The sequence below is a fragment of the Temnothorax curvispinosus genome, unplaced genomic scaffold (assembly GCF_003070985.1).
Source record: "Temnothorax curvispinosus isolate PA1 unplaced genomic scaffold, ASM307098v1 QBEX01011959.1, whole genome shotgun sequence".
Classification (NCBI taxonomy): Eukaryota; Metazoa; Arthropoda; class Insecta; order Hymenoptera; family Formicidae; genus Temnothorax; species Temnothorax curvispinosus.
This window is the reverse complement of record NW_020221739.1, coordinates 1,425,276-1,447,976: the sequence shown is the minus strand read 5'-3', so window position 1 is coordinate 1,447,976 and position 22,701 is coordinate 1,425,276. Positions and strand designations below refer to the sequence as shown.

General features: G+C 39.0%; 2 protein-coding genes and 1 long non-coding RNA gene across 3 annotated transcripts in view; 2 read left to right on the top strand and 1 right to left on the bottom strand.

Moving 5' to 3' along the window:
- Positions 1–11,214, top strand: part of LOC112462008 (guanylate cyclase 32E) — a 27,859-nt gene extending 16,645 nt beyond the window's left edge. Inside the window, exons 9-23 of the mRNA XM_025027499.1 lie at positions 4,851–4,989; positions 5,079–5,169; positions 5,501–5,700; positions 6,036–6,218; positions 6,353–6,457; positions 6,590–6,661; positions 7,494–7,659; positions 7,874–8,081; positions 8,184–8,321; positions 8,497–8,609; positions 8,762–8,913; positions 9,036–9,134; positions 9,290–9,434; positions 9,501–9,599; positions 9,757–11,214. Of these exons, the coding sequence (XP_024883267.1) occupies positions 4,851–4,989; positions 5,079–5,169; positions 5,501–5,700; positions 6,036–6,218; positions 6,353–6,457; positions 6,590–6,661; positions 7,494–7,659; positions 7,874–8,081; positions 8,184–8,321; positions 8,497–8,609; positions 8,762–8,913; positions 9,036–9,134; positions 9,290–9,434; positions 9,501–9,599; positions 9,757–10,544 (2,698 nt within the window). The 3' untranslated portion in view covers positions 10,545–11,214. The remainder of the gene's footprint in view (positions 1–4,850; positions 4,990–5,078; positions 5,170–5,500; positions 5,701–6,035; positions 6,219–6,352; positions 6,458–6,589; positions 6,662–7,493; positions 7,660–7,873; positions 8,082–8,183; positions 8,322–8,496; positions 8,610–8,761; positions 8,914–9,035; positions 9,135–9,289; positions 9,435–9,500; positions 9,600–9,756) is intronic.
- On the bottom strand, positions 9,351–22,701 carry LOC112462009. Its single transcript, XR_003041614.1, has 3 exons — positions 22,384–22,701; positions 20,139–20,191; positions 9,351–9,412 (listed from the first exon to the last, which is right to left on the bottom strand). It is a non-coding gene; the product is annotated as an uncharacterized LOC112462009 (long non-coding RNA).
- The window catches only part of LOC112462007 (receptor-type guanylate cyclase Gyc76C-like), a 63,461-nt gene continuing 59,435 nt past the window's right edge, over positions 18,676–22,701 (top strand). The window contains exon 1 of the mRNA XM_025027497.1: positions 18,676–18,820. The gene's annotated coding sequence lies outside the window, so the exon portion shown is untranslated. The remainder of the gene's footprint in view (positions 18,821–22,701) is intronic.

Here is a 22,701-nt window from a genome sequence, read left to right as displayed (position 1 = left end):
GACCCCGTGTGACAAACGTGTTCGAAAAAAGAGGTGTGACAACCGAAGGTTAAAATAAATTTGAAACACATATGGTGACCTAAGGCTTTACACTTATGTGAATTTATTAATTATATAAAGCCACCCTCCTTTTTTTTATTTATTTCGCCAAATTTATGCACGCACGGGGATCCTTCAGGCACTCGGCGTACGAACGCACAGAACGACCGCACCATCCCAATGACCTATTTTAGGGGAAATATCGATTTCCCTTCGCTGTCCCAGCCGTAACACCTAATTTAACTCTGTGGGGTTGTTGGTCAGGATTAGGTTAAGGTGCGTCGTTCCCACAAATAACGAAATGTTCAGTTAGGTAGAATCTCGCTAGGTTTATTCATGCTCTATGTACAGGTAAATTATTTCTTGGATGTGTACGGATAGGTGGATGAGTGTGATTTGTGTAGAACGCGGTGTGTTGCGTATTATCCGTCCCGAATAGTTAGATTCGCTGAGGCCGAGCTTGGAGAGGAGTCTTGACGTTCTCGAAGATGAGGCCGGTGAGTGCGTCACCACAGAGTGCTCCGGTTGGAGTTAGATGCGTGGTACTCGGGTTGGCCGGTCGGTGAATCTCGAAGACGAGGCCAGTGAGTGTGTCACCACAGAGACGTATGGTACTCGGGTTGGCCGGTCGATGAGATGTGGCTTTCACGGGAGGAAAGTATCCACCTTGGAGATCAGGAACAGACCCTTCGTCGTGGCCCCAGGTGCAGGAATCGGAGTCGGAATCGGAGTTGGAGAAGGCAGCGCCTTGGTCTCGGTGTTGTCCGGTGAGCTGGGTCGTAAACGACCCAGGAACCTTTCCACGGCAGGGAGTCTGTCGACTTTACCGCGGAGAGTTAATGCCCTGCAAAGCAGGTGTAAACGAAGGCCCGGAATGAGCTCGCTCCGTATCAAACGGAGGCCTTAAAGAGCACGCTCCGTCTTCAAAAGAGATAATGTCAGGGGCCTTGGTAGTAGCACACCCTGACTGGTGAGCTGATCGCTGGAGAGGTCCCGCTGAGCTGCCCTTTAAACTCTGTTAGAAGAGAGTTGCTGAATGCGTACCGGTAAATCTAAATCGTCTAAATCGTAATATTTTATATTATTACTTAACTTTAAAAGCAACATTTAATAAACTATAAAATAAATGAGTCTTGTTTTGTGTGCGTGCTAACAACATTTAAAAAATTCAGGTACAATTGATGTAAATTTTTGATTAATTTATATAGCTGATAATAATGTAATCATACAATTTTATTATAAATTTTTATATGTTCATAAAAGAAAGTTTATTGTAGAATATTTTACATTCTTTGCATATTATATACATATATGTATATTTGTGCACGTATTATAAAAATTAAATCAATATTTTTATAAAATCTACCAAGTTTCTTAAATCGTACCATCATAAGATTTCTTTTATCGTGCCTGTACGATCTAGGAATTCGCGCTGATTCGCGTTAATCAATTCACCGGCGTACCCGATCTGACCAGCATCTAAGAAATGAGGGACGATTGGGACGATCAGGGTCGCTCGATCGTCCGATCGATCGGTTGCGATAATAGTTTGGAATTTATGACTATCGGTACCATTTACCTCACCTCAAGATACGCGTACGTGCGTAAAACGATCTCCTCGATCGATGTCACATCGTTCGTACAAAAGAGGACTTTTGATTGGAATTATGTCAATTTTTGGGCAAACCAAACCTAGAAAGCCTAGTCTAGTAGCACATTCTGCCACACTGCACTTTCGCGCACAAAAACCTTTACTATATTAAGCTATAGAATTCCTATATTTTATGAGTAGTTACGTATCTTGCGCGTATCTATGTATTTAAAAATCAACCCCATCGCGACGTGGACTTGTGAAAATTACAGATGCGCAATTTGCAAGTTATACGGGATAATTTTAGAACACACGGCGCACAGAAAGTAACTGCATACATTATTCATGGGAGACGAACGTTTGACTTTCAACTAGCTAATTTTTAACATAATCTATTTTACAACGAAAATTATTAAACATTGTCACATAATTGGTTATTGCGATTGTATTATATATCAAAGAGTCAATTGACATCGCGCAATTCGTCGAATTTATTAGTCACACGATTATCTGTTAAACAGTTAAACTATATTGGAGCAACAGAATCACATGTTGCAGTCAAAATCCGTTCTGTATCGTTTTATCGCTCATAATAATTCGTCACACTCATATGCCATCCGTTGCTGATTAAACGACTTCATCCAGTATAATCTCTTTGCTATATTATTCACTGCTCACTGTATTATTAAGAACATTAAATCCACTAATCTCGGAGAGAGACCATCCCGAATGAGATAGAACGTTACCGCCACGCAATAATCTCTTCGGCTTAATGCCAGCGGTGTGTACCAAAGAGCATACACAGTCAGAAGCTTAACCGTTAGACGCACGCGGAAAGGGATCAGAAGGTCACGGTATTTCGTGGTTCGAAAATTGAGGGGGTGCTTGTGGAGAAACGGTAGCAATGGGGTGGATTTATATAAGGTCTGCCTCGAGCATCGCGCCGGCGAACAAGAGGGAGTAAAAATAAGCCGGATGGGATATTATCGAGCTGATAGGAAGGTCGGTATATATTTTATTCGCGGTACACGTTTTTTTTTGTTTAGCTTTATAACGTCGGTGCATTGACGCAGAAAACTGGAGTTGCATTGTGTGTATCTACTTATTGTGAATAGGTAAAATAATTTACGTGTTAAATTGTTTAGAGCGTTATTATTGTGTATTTGTCATATAAAAGATGTCGGGCTAGTCGATAAAAATTGTACAGAAATTTTTATCATTTTCAAGTTATTTTACTCGTAATATAATTATCTTTTCGAATTTTTCTTGGTAAATTTCTATTAAAAATAAAGACACTTTAAAAACGGCTAGGGCAAAGTTGAAGAGACGAGGCCAATAGCCTCTCGACTTGCTCCATTTTTTGTTACTCGAAGTATCGCTTCAGAAATTCAGAGTAGCTCGCAGCACTTTTTAATGAGACCTACCCTTTAGTAGCACGGATTTTGATAAACTATCCGCAAAAAAACCTTTTCAACTCGGCCGTTGTCATGGTCGAACGAAGATGACAAGAATATATATCCGCAAAAAACACATGATTTAACTTTTTGTTTCGTACAAGATTTCAGAGATTTCAGAAATCCATTTGTATATACAATTCTAACAAGAAAGTGTTTTCTGTAAAAATTATCAGTTGACAGAAGGAATGTCGGTAGCATTTTTCAACTGCATTGAAATATCTTCTTTAAAATCATATACTGATTCATGCAATTTATATACAGATGACCAGTAAAATGACAAAGTTGTTAACAGTATATCTATTCGGATGTTCTATATCGACCTTTATAGGAGTTTACGGAGAATATTTCTCTCATAAAAAAAGTATATAATTTGTCTATAAAGAGACGTGCTCCTGTTATCAGTCGATACTGCTCGTTGTTTATTGGCTTTATTTAGAGGATCGCACGAGCGAGAAATTTACCAGTTGCTCCACTTCTGTGAACGACTGAAGTAGCATCTCGTTAGGAATTCACGCAGTCCTACACCTACCTTTCTCCTTCTTTTTCCCCGTCGCGCTTTGTCTGTTCTTCTCAAAAGCTCTCCTTTCAGCGAGTTCGTCGCGCGACGTAAACGAAGCTTTCAGTAAATATATAAGCATTCCGCAGCAAACTTTTCACTTTCGAGCTGAAGAATCGTTTTCTCTCTCTTTCTCTTTCTCTCCTACCTTCCTTCCTTTCTTCTCTCGTTCTCGAAAGAAAACGAATCGTGATGACCTGCCATTCTGCGATACAAGATAATATACTCTCTGTGGCGCGACGGAAAATGACGTCCGAGGCTTATACCGGGGTCGACGGGAGAAGGGGAGACCACGAGAGAAATTGAGGATACACAGGGAGGCCGATTACGGTGGGTGGTACGCCGGGTCGCGCCGGGTCACGCCGAGCGCGAGAGCGGCAAAGGAGAGGGACGGCACGACGGCAGCGGCGGCGGAGGGGTGCATGGCCCCAGCAGGGCGATTCTCTAACTCCTTAACGTCCTTAACGACAGTTTCGGTATCGTTGCGCAGCATTTTTACCGTATATAATACTTGCGCAACGATACCGAAACTGTCGTTAAGGACGTTAAGGAGTTAGAGAATCGCCCTGCAGGCAAATTATTCGCATTCAAACGATTCCGTTTCAATATCAGGTCGATGCCTAGAAACAAAAGAAGACCTGACAGATGCTGCTTCCAGCTTTCGCTTTGCGCCGCGTTGCTGCTGATGCTGCTTTTGCCATGCTGCTGGCAGCTCGCCGTCCCCGCCGGCGCCGTTGCTCTGGTGCCTCTGTTTGCAGCTTGCGAGCTTAAGCTCTCTTCAGCTTAAGCTCTCTTCTCTCTTTCTCTCTTGCTCGCGCGCGCTCTTCCTCTCCTTTTGATCTTCTTTCTCTTGTTATTCTTGTTGTATCGTATATTCTTTTTTATTCTTGTTCTATCATCTAACTCTGACAATTTTTTTAATTTGTATCGGCTGAAGAAGACCCTGTGCGGTCGAAACGTCCCGTTCTACACATACTTATGTTTAATAAACGAACTTTAATTTGACATCCACGTCCATGCTCGATTGTTGGCCTTTATTCTTACAGTTAATAAAATTAAGATTAACACTACTCCTCAATAACAAATACACATTACAAATAGATGTCAGTATTGTTCTGTAATGCACTGCTATTCTATTTAATTGATCGAATCCAGCTTAAATAAGCATAATGAAATTTACATATTATGTGGGTGACCAATTCCGCAGATACATGGTATACATGGATGAGAATGGAGATGCCGAGGGCAATTACACATTGATTGCATTGGACCATCGACCTACGAAAGGCTACGGGCTTTATCCCATTGGGAATTTCGTTGGAAAAGAACAAAAAACAAATTTACCAGTAAGCAAACTATTGTTTCATTAATAAATGTACTTCAAATTAACTATACTTTAAATGAGCCCCTTATTTAATTCGATAATAATATTTAGAAGCTTCAATTAATTAAGAAAATAACATGGATCGGAAATGGACCACCGGTCGCAGAACCTTATTGCGGGTATGATGGTGAAAAATGTAATTGTACGTAATATAAATTTATTCAGCTGTTATTATACAAATGTTTATTTAGTTATTCACATATTAGTATCTTATAAATATTATACATAAACACCTTTTTTTCCTGAAGAATAATATAATTATTTTTTATTAATATATAGATATATATCTTATTTCACATATCTTATTTTTTTGTCTAAAAATATATTTGTGTTCTTAAAGTAATATACTAATAATATTATTATATATAATGTTTCTAAAAAATAATTTTATACAATACAATACATTTATACAATACATACTTGAAACAATAAGTTGTATAGAAATTCTTCATATAATTGATACCTGTTCACAGTTCATACTGGCGAAATTATAGGAGGTATCGCCGGCACATTGTTGCTCATTATTGCAGCGGTTGTTCTGATCCTTCATAGAAACTGGAAATATGAACAAGAGTTAGATAGTTTGCTATGGAAAGTCAATTACAAAGATATCGAGATCAAGGAGCAGAAGGATGAAACAATGAGATCCGACGAAACGTCTGCCAATTCCAAGGTAAGATGCTTGTTTACCATATCGTTACCGCTACTCTCGAGAAAATCTTTCTTTTTTTTTTATATTTATTTCATATTTTTATCATTTTATATATTTTTCCATCATTTTCCAGTTGGATTAAACAACCAAGAGCGCTTGCAGTTGCGCGAGATTTATTTCATTTGCAAATTTTATCAAAAATTTAGCACAGTTATAATGAGTATTTTGATGTAGAGTTTTGTACTATAAAGTCATATTAATGTAGAATAAATGTTTTATCACAAATAATATTTTTAACCACAAATACATAAAACACTGAAATATAACGTACATGTATGTTTTGTTTTCTTATAAAGTCATCAACGATGCAACCCATAGTGCGAACTAGTCAAGTGTCGCTAAGTTCTAATCCAGACTCGGTCAGATATTCCACGATTTACACACAAATCGGAGTATATAAAGGGCAAATTTTTGCTGTTAAGAAAGTTAGGAAGAAATCGATTGAGATTACGCGAGAAATGAAAAAAGAACTAAAAATGGTAACGTTTGCATAGTCAATAATTTTAATTTAATTTATGATTAACAATATTATATAATTTATAATTAACAGTAATAACTGTTATTAAACAATTACAGTAAGATCTCGTTTGTTATTAAGGTAATATATTTTTAGATGCGCGATTTAAGACACGATAACTTAAATTCGTTTATTGGTGCATGCACCGATCCGCCTAACATATGCGTCATCGTCGAATATTGCGCACGCGGAAGTCTTAAGGTAATTTTTAAAATTAATGCAATTAGTATTCTATCTATACCGATTAAATTTCCAAATATTATCGCATTATGTTAATTTCGGTAATTTCGAATTTTCGCAATATGCTCACGATCAGAGAAATGTTTTTTTCAGGACATATTGGAGAACGAAGATATAAAACTCGATAATATGTTTATGGCGTCTCTCGTCGGTGACATCATTAGAGTAAGTTTCGTTCAGTTTTATTTTTACTTTAATTTTACAATATTCTTAAACTTCGTTAAAAACTCACTTTTAAAAGTAAGTCGACTAGTCGTTAAAAGTCAATATAAGTATCTATAATTTTACTCCAAACATTTTCACTTTTAAAAATATTTTTATTTTCTAAAATAGTATTAGATTTCCTCTGTGTAAGACTGTTGAATGCATCAGACTGTTGAATAAAATGTCCGTAACATAAAAAAAATAATTTCGAAACCTGTCTATATTATAGGTACTTCCTACATTTGCAACACTCTGAATAACAGCACGTTGTTAAAAACTTTCATAATTCTATAGTAATTAATCCAGAGAAGTATTCTCTTTTGATTTTACTTTAATATCATATATATTTGGCTTTGAAAAAATCTTACGCAAGCAGTAAGATTATAATAAATTAATAAATAATAAATTAAATAAATTTTATAAAAATGTAAGTAGCTAAATAAAGCTTATACGTTTATGGGACGTAGACAACGAGGGCAGGAAAATGATAATTCGACTACAGAGAATACTTCACAATTAGAAAATATTTCGAACGCGGAATTAGGGGAGAGAGTGACAGCATCCGGGTTGTCATGTTATTGCTGAAGGGCTCAATGGCGCAGGGTAAAAGGCGGAGGATTGTATCACATCACACGATAAAGATACGTCTGATAATAATTGCTGTATTGTCAGATAACGTACGGGACGTAGGCGAACCGTTGACAAACGAGATGATGATACTTGTCGATTACAGAAGTTCTACTTTAAGATTGCGTCCCCAAGAAACTTATCAAATTTTGTGCTGTCTTTTTAGGGTATGATCTATCTTCACGAGTCAGTCATAAAGTACCATGGATCGCTCAGTACGTCAAATTGCCTTGTTGATTCGCGATGGGTTGTAAAACTAGCAGATTTCGGCCTCCACGAATTTAACCAGGATGCCGAATACGATCCCTCCGACGTTATAAAAAAATATCACGGTACGTGAAAGAAATAACGATTTTTATACTTGACTCGATCATAATCGTTCTTCCGAATTCTTATAATTTTAACAGTAATTGCTAAATTCTTTTCTCATAATTTTTTAGTTTGTAAATTAACAACTATACATATAAACTGAAGCAAATTCATCAATATTTGCCATGATCGCAAATATACATATATAAGTTTATGCATTTAATTAATTTACGATAGGATTGTTATACAAAGCGCCTGAATTATTACGCTCTACGCGTCTCGGGACGCCAACTGTTCGTGATTTTCAAAGGGGTGACGTGTATTCGTTCGCCATCGTATTATATGAACTTCAAGGACGACATGGGCCATTCGGTATTACGGAACTATCAGCAGCCGAAATATTAAAAAAAGTAATCGCAAGAGATTCTGAAATATCACCGTTTAGGTAAACTATTTAACTGTGGAAAATACAATTTTAATTAAAGAATTTAAAGAAATATCAATGGAAATATTAAAGAAATATTCTTTTTTCACGAAATAACGATAGACCTCCATTGGATCAACTGGAGAATACGTTTGATTTCGTTCGTGACTGTTTGCTGGAATGCTGGGCAGAAAATCCTGAGTTACGTCCAGATAATTTTAAGATAATAAGAAACAAATTGAGACCGCTACGAAAGGGCATGTGAGTCTTCTTTGCGTTATTATATATTGTATATAAAATAATATTTTGTTAATCACATACAAGCATATATTATTAATCTGCATCACGAAAATATTGTCGAGAATTTTAATTAGATTTTATTTTTACCTTGATCGTTCATATAATAACAGACACATGGTTTATATTTTTATTACAGGAAAGCGAATATTTTTGACAACATGATGGCGATGATGGAAAAATATGCGACGAATTTGGAAGCACTCGTTGACGAACGGACAGACCAATTGACTGAAGAAAAAAAGAAAACAGGTTGGTTAACTAAAAAAACACAAAATTTAAATTCTATCGTTATTATTGTGGTTTTAGATAAGAGTAGATGACTTACAAACATAATTATGTTTGTATTTTTGATAAATATAGTGAATATACCGAAAAAAAATCCACTTTTCCCATTTTTTCAGACGCATTATTATACGAAATGTTACCGCGTTCCGTGGCCGAGCAATTAAAAAAGGGAAAGAAAGTTGAGGCGGAAAGTTTTGCTTGTGTCACCATATATTTTAGCGACATAGTTGGTTTCACATCTATGTCCGCAGAAAGCACGCCGTTGCAAGTAAGAATTTTTATTTAGTAATAAACGTACGTGTTATTAATTACTGCTCTAAACTTGATTTATTTTTCTTGCTAACAATAACTATATACTATTCGCATATAACTACACCCCGCTCGTTCCAGGTGGTCGATTTTCTAAACGATCTCTATACATGCTTCGATTCGACGATAGAAAATTTTGAAGTGTACAAAGTCGAGACTATAGGAGACGCTTACATGGTGGTGAGTATTACGGAATCAAAATTGTTCGCGAATTTATTTAAAATGCTATTTTGTGGTAGATAGGTAAATTGCGAATTATCATAAAAAACTATCGGACAATTCCGTCCTTTTACATTTTACATTCTTACCTGTCACAGCCGAATTTTATCTCTTAGGTAAGCGGCTTGCCAATAAGAAACGGTAATCAGCATGCTGGTGAAATAGCGAGCATGTCATTGTGCCTCTTAGACGCCATTAAACAATTTACCATCCGTCACAGACCGCTTGACAAACTGCAACTACGCATAGGAATACATTCCGGTAAGCTTTAAAGCAAAAAAATTTCTATAATAAAAAAAACTTAAATAATGATAATTTTTTTTATAGGTCCGGTGTGCGCTGGCGTTGTTGGTTTAAAAATGCCACGATATTGTTTATTCGGCGATACAGTTAATACCGCATCTCGTATGGAATCTACAGGATTACGTGAGTATCATAGAAAATTCATGTTTAATGTGTAATGAAGTATATTAAACAAAGCATCGAGCGAATGTATGTAAATGTATAAATCACAAATAACGTTGCAATACTATGACTACACATCCCGTTTAAACGGTATAGCAATTTTCTCACTTTTTCGTAGCGCTAAAAATTCACTGCAGTAGTGAGACAAAGCAGCTGCTTGATGAGCTACGAGGATTTTTTTTTGTCGAACGTGGCAAAGTTCCCATGAAGGGCATCAAGGGCGGCGAACGTCTAACCTATTTTTTAATCGGAGAGGATCCAATATTACGCAGCAAACGTAACAAGGAAAGAGCGAGTAAGCGAAGCGGCGGTAGCAAGAAAATCAGCATAGCAGATCCTCTGGTTCCTCGAAGTTCTCTGAAGAACAAGTCCCTTGTCAGATCGACTTTCATGAGGTGTTCCAGCGAATCCCCGAAACGCTTGCGATTCGCCAGCTCGGATCAGCTTGACAAAAAGGGTTCAAGGGTAAGCCAACTGGAATCGATAGTCGACAACAGCCCGTGCAAAACGAAAGTCTCATGCGTGTTACGATCGTCCTGCATGGAGAGCTGGCGATCTTCCAGCAACTCATGTCCGTGCGTTGAGAAGCTATGCGATCAGGAGACTCAGCCGGAACTGGTAGAACACGAATTGCCATCGGACGTTAAGAACATGCCGCTGCTTCGAACCAACTTAATCTTCGGAAACGAGTCGTGCCTTCTGCGACCTGAAGCCAAAAGTTTCCGCTTCGGCACTCCTGGAATACTCCAGATCGCCTGCAAATCAGCACCCAACAGCCCCAAGCGTAGCATGGTGACGTTGAACGCCCAGAAAAGAGCGGCACAGTCGAACGAAGAAATCGATGGATGGGACACAATGACACCATTGATCTACTATCCGGCTGATCGCTTGGATTCAAAGGTTTAAGAGATCGACATACATGATATTATAAACACAGTAGCAAAATTTATACAAATTAATTTATATTACATATACTTATACTATGTATCAAAATATTTACAAGGCTAACTTGACAATCAAGAATTTTGCGAACGATATAAGTATGCCGATTTTTTATCCATAATCTGCCAATTGTAATTTTGTGCCAAGTAGCACATTTTTTAACGAGATTTCTCACTTACACGATGTACCAAAGCGCACTGTATACGTACAAACTTTACACTTAGATATCAATGTATTATTTATAACTAAAACAGAGACAGTGATATATCTTTCCAATGATATATAATTCCTTTCTTTTTCAGCGCATAACGACAATATATTCCTTACGTTAGCATAGACAATCGTAAAAGGTTCGTGCTTCTTAAATAAATGTCTAGTCAATGCTACTTTAAATATCATATTTGTCTTTGAGCACCTTTATATAACTGCCAAACGTTATATGAAAGAAGATTAATTCTTGTATTGCACAAAAAGACCCAACCAATCGTTAATGACTAAGAAGACAAAAGTATTATTACTATTTCTAAATGCTTTTCGAAACCATGATCTATTAATGAATGATATTGTTTAATAAATATTTACTCTTTCAAGGAAAGATTGGTTCTTATATACATATATATGTATACAATGTATTTCTTCGTACTTTGCTTTAAAACGTTTAGAAAATTAAGACATAAAAAAAATATTAAAACAAAACGCATATTTGTAAAAAATAAAGAAAGATAAAAGTATTATGGTATTTTATTATTGCAAAACTCATCTTTATACCATAGATCTTCAATTCATCCTCAAATTATCTTAACTTTTATATTCTATTTTTTTATTCTTTCTTTTTCTTCATCTTTAAATAATAATTTGTATAAGCTTTGTACGATAAATATACAGAAAACGAGAAAAATATGTACCTTATTCGTCTTCGAAATCCGCCGTCACTGTGTACACATTACAATATGCGACTCTTATAGTTTGTGCAGACGTCATACGTAAGTGCAATGGCTTCAGACGCGTAACCCGGCACACGCAAACGATGCGTGATAGAGCGGCGGCGATAACGCAGAGAGATCCATTACGTTATTATTATTGAGGAAATTAATTAAACCCGACTAACGCAAGTCGGCGCGATATTATGCACATATATAACATATACTTCCACTACTCCTTTTATCGTTCGCCTGCACAATTAGTCCGCTATGCAGTAAACGTTTCTTAAAAAAGCGAGCAAAAGTTGACGCGACAGACATATATCGAATAAAACAACATTATGTGAAAGACCCCAGGTAGCAGAGTGACGTCAAATGACGTTGAGGCAAATAACCTGAAATTATACGAACAATTCGCCTTGGTCTTTTTCTTTTTCATCTTTCTTTTTTTTTAGCGCGACTGCTGCCGTCCTAGGTAAAAAGAAAGATGAAAAAGAAAAAGACCAAGGCAAATCGTTCGTATAATTTCAGATTATTTGCCTCAGTAAAATTTTTCTGCGTTTAATTAAACAGTGCAACGACTATTTCGTTTCCAATAAAGCCTTTCTGTTGCATCGTATTCGCACACACGTATATCATGGTATCATTTTTCAGGGGCCATGCACTTGTTACTGACCCGCTTCATGGTAATGCATTATACAAATTTGAGAATTCAATCACGGAATGCCGAACCGAAAAATATTGATTTCAGTTTGCACATACGTCTCGGGAACGTCGCGTGACGACAAAACCGGCGACAGTATGTCCCGCCTTTGCCTACACGCGAACGAACCGTGCAAATACAAAACTGACTCCGAAATTTATTGCACGAATTACCGCGAGCGTCTTCGTAGACGGTCGCGGCGAGCTCGAACTTGACCGAAACGATGAAAATCGATACGTGAGAGAAACTGCGTAGACGCATATGTTCAATAAACTCACAATGATTTCAACATATCTAACAAATATCTAACAAAATTGTCTATCTAACAAATATAATTTAACTAACATACGTTTGAACGACCGTAATATCATCGAAATTGATAAAGACAAAACGATTATAAAGCAGAGTAAAATATAAACGATAATAATGTACACAGGCAGACACATATACAAACTGACAACGAAAACACAAGACTTGTTACGAGCAAGCGGACACCCTGTATAACGAGGCGACTCTAACATACAGAATGGGGTACTATCTTATTTACGTTGAAGTGGTTGTCGGCCAACTTAGACCGGTGGCGATCATTCAATCAAGCCGAACAATTTAAACAACCCGGATTCACGCAGCGAAATCATTTAATATTTGACGTCAAGCACGATTATCGTATAACGGTACGTAATGGCCGTTTGTTTGTACAGGTTGCAAGCGGCGCCGTAATTTTCAAATGGTATATTTGCCTCTCTGAGAACAACGCTGCTGAACGTCGTTATTGCATTATTGTAAAACCTTCTGCATGCATTCGTCAACAAAATTTCGAATAACTGAACGTTATTTTAACTTCACGCTCGAGTACATACGACGAAAAGAGCGGTGCTTTTATTAGGCTTAGGCTCTCCTTCTGCCAACCACGTCTATTTATAGACACGGAATTATCTTCATCCGTTGTGGAAACAATACGGCGGTGGAAAAAAGACCCGAGGAAATGTCATACAAAACTGACGACAATTCTCTGCGACTTACACGACGCGTTGCGCGCTGGCTTCCGCGGAGAACTTTCCGAGATTCACTCGTTAGCGAGTCAAGAGAAGCATTATGATTTGTGATTGATTGACATTTTTCGCGGTTTGTACGAATGACTAGAACGAACTTCGGGGAAAAATGATCGGTCGTCGTGTCCGCAACGCAATTTGGAAATTTCTTTCCGCGGAACGCCAGGACAAACAACGCGACGAGACGCGATTTCTATCTCCCCGTGACGCGCGCTCGCTCGCTCACTCACACCTGCGCTGCGGCGAAAACGGAGCTATTGTATACGCACATGCGGTTACTTTAAATATAAGATATGCGCGCTTAGGCCGGGACCTCAAAATAAACTCGTCGCTACAATTCGACACGTTCGATCGCGACGACCGACATCATTGTAATTTAGCCTGATTTTTATCGGCACGGTTTGCTTGGCCGGCGAGCGAACTCGGCTTCTTCGAGCAAGTCGCGTTCCACGTTCGGATCTCCTCGCCTTGAACGTGACGACTCCAATCAGACTCGCAAAATTGCCTTTTAGACTTGCGTATCGTGATTCGATTATCTCCTCGAAATGGTCGTTACCAAGATAAATTATTCCAGTTAACGAACTAGATTCATTTTGGCATTAAAAATTCAAATACAAATTATCGAAGGTGTATATGCAATAATTTTTCTGCTACTTAATTTGTTTTCGTAGTATCTAAAGTTTTTTTTTTTTTTTTATCATACCATCAAATCTTCTACGGGATGTCACGAGTTCAGAACTTTCAACAGAACGTCGCTCGCAAGGAAAATGCAGAAATATCTGATGCAAGCGTACCATCATAGTATACTATACATGACAAACCCCGAATGTTGACATTCACAGAAAAAAAGATAAGATAACAGCTGTTAGTACCCCCCGCTCATCGTTTCTGCACGTTGCCATCTACGTCACTGTTGCTAACTGTGGCGTGTGTGTACACGTGTATTGTGTACTGTAACGAATTGATATTATTCTTTTCTCAATAGTGTTTTTTCGCAAAATCTCTTTCACGCGCAAAAATCAATGCCATCGCGAACCATCGTCGACATCGCTCGACTCGTCGTTCGCCGCGAATCTGTCTCAGCTGTCCAAGTACTTCCACGAAATACTTAGCGCGAAAGATAACAACGGAAGGAGAGAAAGAGGCACGAACGTCGGAAAATTTATACGGAGATAATGAATCGCAGAGAGGTACAAATGAGAACGCGAAATTAATCGGCGAAGATGGGAAAGATATCCCGCCTTTTTCGAAGTACGTCTCACGCGACGTAGAGAAATTGTTCAATCACAGTTGAATTTGAGAAGAATAATTGACTGTGATTGGTCAATTTCTTAGGGCTTAAGGCTTAAAACACCTATTGTAGATGAACACTAATGTAAGTCAAATCTATATAATATTTAAGACCGTCTTATAAGCACAATCTTAAGATGTTATAAATCAATCACAGAGCATCTTAAAACATTACTCAAGACGGTCTTGAAATAAGAACGGACTACAAATAGGCCCAGAAGATTGATTTTCGTATTAATGGCATATAGGCGTTCAGCGTCCCGATATAATCGATCGATATTTCCGCCACTTTCATCGGTGCAATCGTCATTTTTTTTTATTAAGTACCCCGAGATTTTTCAAGCCCGACGATAATCGACAAGAAAGGCAGGACCGATCTCCATTCCTTTTAATCGCGAGGCAAGTGCAATCGCGATGATGCGACGACTACGCGAAGCTATCGTGCCGAGGAGACTACTTTCTTTGAAACGTGACGCTTCTCATTATCGCACCTCATTATTTACCAGCGCTGTTTTACGAGCACGTGCAATCGCGACGTATGCGTCTCGCCGCAGAGCATCGCGGCCGAAGACGACAATTTGCATAAACTTTATTTAGTCGGTCTTTAGTCGGCCCGACTCTGTGTTTAACGCAGCATTACTCGTTCGCGAGGAATGTGCGAGTGTGCGTTGAAGATGCTAAACAAAAATATAAATTTTAAATGCTCGTAAAAGTGAGATGTAATTTTCCTAATTATAAATAAGTATTTCACGTTCTAATCGTTCCAGTTTGATATCGTTTCCCAAATCGCTTCTAATTTCGGTGAACGGACACGTGGCACGTACGTGTAACATCGACAGCCTTCTTCTACACATAACGACGTCATGTCATTAAAGCCGTGCTCGTGATCGTCAATCGCTCTTACGGTACGTACTACGTACGTGCCCGGGAAGCAAAGTGTCTACTCGTAAATAAGATTACATTCAACTGACTACGGATTTGCAAACAATTAGAGTGTAAACGAGCGCACTCCTCGGCGGCGTACATTCGCAGATTATTCTCGTTCGCGTATTGCAGAAATATGCACCCACATAACCAAATTTGTCGAGAACAGATTTTAAAAATATAATCTGCTGCAAATGTTGCCGATAGAATGCCAGCAGAAATATATAACAAATTCTGCTAAACAGAATGTAATAGCAGATTGATCGCAGAAAGTGAACAAAATCTACCATTTAAAAGATATAGTTGTAGATGTAATTCCATTTAAATTTTTAAATAGTTTAAATAGAAATGACAGATTTTACTCGGTTTCGTCCGACAATCTGCTCATATTATATCGGCAAAACACGAGTTTAATACAGACACAGATAATATCGGATCTGTCGTGATATCTGAGCGAAATCCGCTGCCAATCTATTGTCATATTGCGAGTAGATTAATTGTTTACTGGGCTGTGGCGGGCCGTAATGCGTCTTGATTGTATCTACACAATCCTGCGCAAACATTTCAATTTTGCAAGTTGTGCCAAAAAATTATCTTAAGAGATTAAAATATAATGCATAAAGTGATAAAGAAATCGACGATGTTAAATGTGTTAAATAATTTTTTTGTAAATGATTATTAAGAACTGCAATGCATTTGTAGCTGAAATATATGCATGCAAATGTAGATAACGGCATTATGGTTGAGTTATGACATGAATGAGGCTTTTCCTCGTCCGTCTTAGAGAACTTAGAATATTTAATTTGAAAACAAATCATTTATGTACGCTTTTATATACGTTTTTATAAGATAAAACATTTGAGCTTGTCTTAATACAAGGTCTAGGTTTAATTTGCAAATACACTGTTAAATTTGTAATGTCTAATTATATTCAATTTGAGCCATCTTTAACCATTCTTATAGGTCGCCACTGCTCCTACTCAACATGTCGTTAATTTAACTAAAAAATATTGTTATAATTTAACTAAACCAATGGAGTTAAATATATAATACTGTTCTGTGTTAAAACGATAAATTTGATAAAAATGACAAAATGTTATTTAATTTAAGGTACTGGCTTAAATTCCATCTTTTAATATTTAGCAGTGTATACATATCCGACCGTAATGCAGATAAATCGGTCGTACTAATCCTCGAATTTGTTTTCTGAATCCTCCAAATTACGACGTGCATGATAAATAATCGAGCGCGTTAATTCACGTTAAAAAAACAGAAACAGAAGCCTTGAACGCCATTTATTACATTTAATATCGCGAGATCTCTGTTTACATATACGAATTCACTCCTCACGGACGCGAATGAGATTCATCATGTAACTCTTGATTATGTGCGAATCTTGATTAACACGCGTAAAATTAATCTCCATCATATACTTTAGAAAGGTAAATCCAGCTAGTATGAGACTGGGATAAGAACACTGTTAACACAATCAAAAGTGTATCTTCGTCTCAGGCCGTACTTATAAGGTCGTACGTACAGGCCGTCGTACGAAAATTTGCTTGTAATAAATGTTATAGAAGGAATCGTGAAACAAAGCTCCGTGGATTAATTCTAACTGTATACTCGGTGCATTTTATGCGCGATGCGCAAGGATGAATGTATTCCCAAGAATAATGATTAGTGGTTGCGCCGCAGTTAATTTCCTCTTTGTATTATACCAACTATAAAATTTTCCGGAATTACGCGTAAAATCACATTAACGTTAATTAGAGTGATCATCTCATATTATCATTTCAGGACCAGAAAAATCTTTGACCAACCTATTTAGAATGCTCGTAATGACTACTTAGTCACTTTGCGCTCTATCCGGTTTTAACATTGTTAATTGTAACGCTACTAATATAGCTCATTCTATTTATTATTAATTATGAAGAATAAATATTAATTAACAATTATTAATAATTACGAGTATAATAGCAAAATTAAACCAAATAGTTATAATATTCTTACTGGATCTGCTCGTGCGTTGTATATATTTTCAAAATTAAATAAGCGTTGAAACAAAAAGACGAGGTTTAAAAATTATTCGAGCGCTGGGTCGACATCTGCGATTACATTAATACTAGAGATATTTCAGTCTTCGGTTGATTTATAAATAACCAAATAGTTTTTCCTGTTTCTCGCGCGGACGCTCGAAATAGTTCGTAGAAGTGAGTAGAACAAGTTTTAGCGCGTACGGCATCGTAACAGTTTGGAATTCCTGTCTTTGTCAAAACTATAAATTGACTAATTGACGCGATGGACGCGATCACGAGCCATTCATGATCTTCAGTCTTCACGCGTGCCATCGATATGTTTATGATCGTCATGCACGTTTCCGTGGAGAAAGAAAGAGAAAGAGAGAGAGAGAGAGAGAGAGAGAGAGAGAGAAAGAGAAAGAGAGCGAGAATCGCAACCGATAGCAATTGATCGCGATCAGATCGCGATCACGACGGATGGACGGATCGTTTTCGCGACACCGATCCGCGGCACCGTCGCAAGTGGTGCCCCCTAGCAGCGAGCATTGGTATTAATGGCAGTAGGCCCCGTCGCCCGTCGGACGGTCGGAATCATGTGTTTTCTCAGTATGTTGCGGCCTTTTCTTACGTATGGTCGTATCGCGCGCGAGTGATCCATAGATCGAGTGCGAATCGAGCGAAATCGTGACGAGGAAGGAAGAAAGAAAGTGCGCGCGCGCGCGCTACAGCTACGGAAAATTCTAAGTTGAACCTAACGCCAGGGAGGAAACAAGGCAGTGATTATCGGCGTATTGTTCGTTATATCGTTCGTCCATCCACCGCGATCAGTCAAATCAGTTTCGCCTGGCACTTCGCGTTTTCCCGAAGCCATCGAGAGGTGCCCGCGGTGCGCAGGCGCGGAAGCTAGAAAACGGAAAAGGTGCATTCGCGCTCTCTTTTCCCTTGACCTTTGGGCCCTTCGACCCTCTCCCCTTATCTTTTCGCGCTAGACCGGAGCGTCCATTCACCTCGTCTGTTTGTGCGTGCGCCCGCGCGAGTGTGTCGTCAACGTCAAACGTCAAATCCTTCCTATGGGCTATGTAATGATGTGATTACCGTTTTTCCGTCTTCGTCTTATCGCCACCACCGCAGAAGTTTGGCTGGCTTCGCGGCTTCGAGGCTCTGCGAGGCTCCCCGCCCCCCCGGAGACGGGAAGAGACCGGCCGGTCCGGAAGTTCCTGGGCCCTTCTCACGGGAATCTGACCGGGGATGTTGAAGTGAGTCCCTCTTCCCGGCCACCCCGTTCATCCACGCGGGACCGGATTACCATGCTGGACGCAGCCACGCATCACAGGTAAGGAAATATCGCACGAGCCACCCGTCTTCCCCCCCCCCGTCTTTTTCCCCCGCCGCTTTGCTCTCTCTCGCGCTCGAGCTCCTCGTACTGGTCGTACTGCGCCTTCTCTTTCTCGTCGGATCACGCGAGTCCAAAGACGCTTCTCCGAAGCGGCGCGCGGAGAATCAGCCGCTGCGTATTGTACAAACGCGAGAAAGAGAGAGAGAGAGAAAAGCTCTTCGCGTCCTGGAGCGCGCGCGAGCGCTAAAGATAGTCGCCGATTGTACGACCGCCAGTCGGCGATATGCGGAAATTCTCGCGAGAAATGTTCCCCCACGTGCGTCGCTCGGCGTGCTCCTCGATCGCGTCGACACGCTGGCACGATGTCGCGATCAATACCGTTTCGTCGGATACCTAATTCGACAATCTGGCGAGCGAACGTCCCGCGCCGAGAACGGATCTCCGCACCCGCCCACCTCCCTGCTCGGCGTGGCGCAGCGCGGCATGGCTCGGCGCAGTGTGGTGCGGCGCGACGCGCCGGTAAAATTCTCGCCGCGATAGGCGGTTTTTCGACCCGCTTCGCACGACTCGCGCGAAACGATAAACGGCGCGAACCGCTCCTATTTCAATATCGAAAACGCGTATACTCGATTTATCTTATCGCGCGAGATTCTTTTAATTGGGGCCATTGCGGGAAGAGAAACGGGAAATAAACACCGAAATCTTCCGCGAGAGCGTTCGCGGGGCTCCGGCCGTTATTTAACGTTACTTAGCGACATCCGCTTCTGGCGCGGTTTAAGACGCACAAATATCGCGACGTTATCGCGTGGGTGGGCTACAATATTCGTATTTAGCTCTGTGAACGAGCACCGACGGGGCGGGGAGGGGACGCGAGTACGCGTGCTACGAGCTACATTGTTTATTTATTCTAACGCTTGCACGTGCTTCCGTAACGTTACGATAATATCGCGGAGAGCCGCGCGATAAACCGAGGCTTGGCACCGGAGACCGGAGCACTTACGTAAACATTTGGGACTGCTAAAGGCCTTCACACATAAAATGCCGTAAGTACGTAAAACGTAAGCGTAAGAAAATCGATCAATCCCAATCAAGTATTTTCCCCTACTGGAGTTACGGACAGCGCAATACTTGATTGGGATTGGTCGATTTTCTTACGCTTACGTTTTACGTTCTTACGCGATTTTATGTGTGAAGGCCTTAACGCGCGGACCATGTAAAATTTTTCCTATTTTAGATCTTTCCTTTAATTCGCATAAATTGAATAGCATCATATCTAACAATAAGCCAAATGAAAAGGACGGAGATAGATACGCACGTGTCAACTGTGCAGGCTGCCGCGTGACATTGATGTTGGCAAAAACGCCGCTTCTGAAAAAAAAAACTCGACTCAATGTAAGAGAATAAAAATAGCTAACTATTTAAATGCTAAGGAAAAACTAGGGAAACAACATTATTACTTTTTTAATTGCTTTTGTAATTGTATATGGTATCGAGGTATTTTAATCACATATAATTTTTACACACGTGCAATTTACAATAAAAAAAATATGAAATAAAGCTGCTTCCTCAGTTTTTTCTTAGCGTTTAAATAGCATTGATTTTATTCTGTTATGTCGAGATGAATGTATGTGAGCGATAAATTGAAGCAAGTCATCTGTGTTGAATATTATAAACTTAGAATCGTTTATATATTCATATATATATATATATATATATATATATATATATGTAAATAATTTTGCATTATACATTTATAATGTAGATCACTTGTTTCTATTTGTTACATACAAACAAGGGGTTATCTTATCATATTTTTATTTTGACATTTAAAAGGTGTGTCAAGCGACTTCTTAACATACCAATACTTCGCATTTTTTGTTGCGTACTTCGTCGAAAATGCTTGATTTTTATCTGCTTCGGCAAACATTTTTTTCTTCCTATTGTACTTCTCGCATATCGATTTTGTTCGACGCCAAACCACAGTGTGTTGACAAAACCGAACGGATTACATAATGAATAGAGTAATGATTTGTGAGAGAAAGGGAAAGGGAGACAAGGGCAAGCAAACGCCCAGGCGGACGAACCCAGGCGGTCCTATTCATACTTCGCCAAAAGTTTTGAATACAGCCTAACAACGCGTAATATTGAAGCACGACAATAAGATAATTTATTTACGCGCAGCGTGCGCTGAATAAAAATTAGCGAGTTACATTTGTAACCACAATCAGGAGTTCTATTCTAGTATCGAGATAAGTAAATTCCTTAGATTCACCTTAACTAAGCACTTTTGTTCTTTAAGCATTCAATTTCACTGGACGCTATGAATGTCATCTGCGTATCAAATTGCTTTTTCTTCAACCTCTTATTATAGTCTTGTTAACCTGTATTAAAATAATTAGATGTCGAAATATAAGCTTCCGCACGGAGAGAATATTTTCTTAGAATTTACCCTGAAATTATGGTGGTTGTGGAACAACATGTTACTACGAAGAATTTTATACGAGCTATTCTAATTTATCTACCATAATAAAATATATTAATATATCTATTACATTAAAATATAAAATATGTTTGATTAATTTTACTAAAATATATCTATGAAATTTCAATAACTTTTTAAAAATTACCAATCTGCTTGGTAATTTTTATCACGTTGTTTGTAAAATGTCTTTTGTATATTTCAAAAATTCCTTGGTTGCCAAGTTGTCCTAAGTTTGTAGTGAATTTAACGGTAAAATCTAACGAAAAATTCTCTCTGTGTCAATAGAATAAGCTCGATTTAAAGTTTGTTGTACAGGATGTCGGAAAGAGAGAGAGAGATTATCACGTTCAATATATCCGCGCCCGCGCCCGCGGGCGCGGCGCGACGCGGCGGAGGCTCATTGTCTAATCGCGTGATTCATGTGCGATGCTGAAGCTTATGAGAAGTAATCCGGGCCATCTGTTTAGTTGCAAAAATTAGGTATTGAGAACACGGTCAACATTCCGTCCGATTGAATGGTACTTCGTTGCTCAATCGAACTAATCGTTCTTGATTAAAAGTTACAATGACGGTCGTACGAAAAATGAAGATGCACTTGAATTTTATTTTAATGCCTGTCATATCTCACACATATATTCTCTCACACATATATTCACACATATATCTCACACATATATTCACATATATTCTCTCATCTCTTTACACAGCTAACTTTGATTGTTTACAAATATAAGCTGTCTCCGAGTTCGGGCTATTTTTTTATCCCAATCTTTAGCTCGCAACGTACTTACAATTAGTGTGTAGACGTGTGTGTAGAATAATAGCCCGAAAAACGCATGCGCAAGAATGGTATAAGAACGACCTGAAAAAAAATCTGTAGCCTAACGAGTATCGGAGTATCCGAATATAAGGATAGTGGATGCGGGTGTTTTCAGACACTCTCGACATACGATTCCATTTACACAAATCTTTTGTACGTTCGACGTTTCGCGTGGAGCGATATCTCTCGCCTTGTGAAGTGTCTAGAATCAGTGTGTATGTATATGTGAAGCGCGTGTTGCTTCTCTCCCTCGCTTACGTTTCGAAGTACAGATACCATCGTGCTCTTTGTTGTTCACCGCGCCGAGGGCAAATTCGCCGAGGATCGATATTTCTTAGAAGCTCACACGTGGTCACGGCCGGGCACACACATACAGGTTTGTTATGCTGATCTCCGTGTGTGAATCACAGTCTCGTTTTTCGTAACGAGGGGCAGCGGGAAAGGGATCACCGCGAAACTTCATTAACGTCCGTATGTTTCTCTCGCGAACGCGGCAACGGCAGCGGGCAACTGCTAACTGCTTATGCACGGTCGTTTCACATCGTCGATAAAACGACCGTGCATAAATTTTTCCGT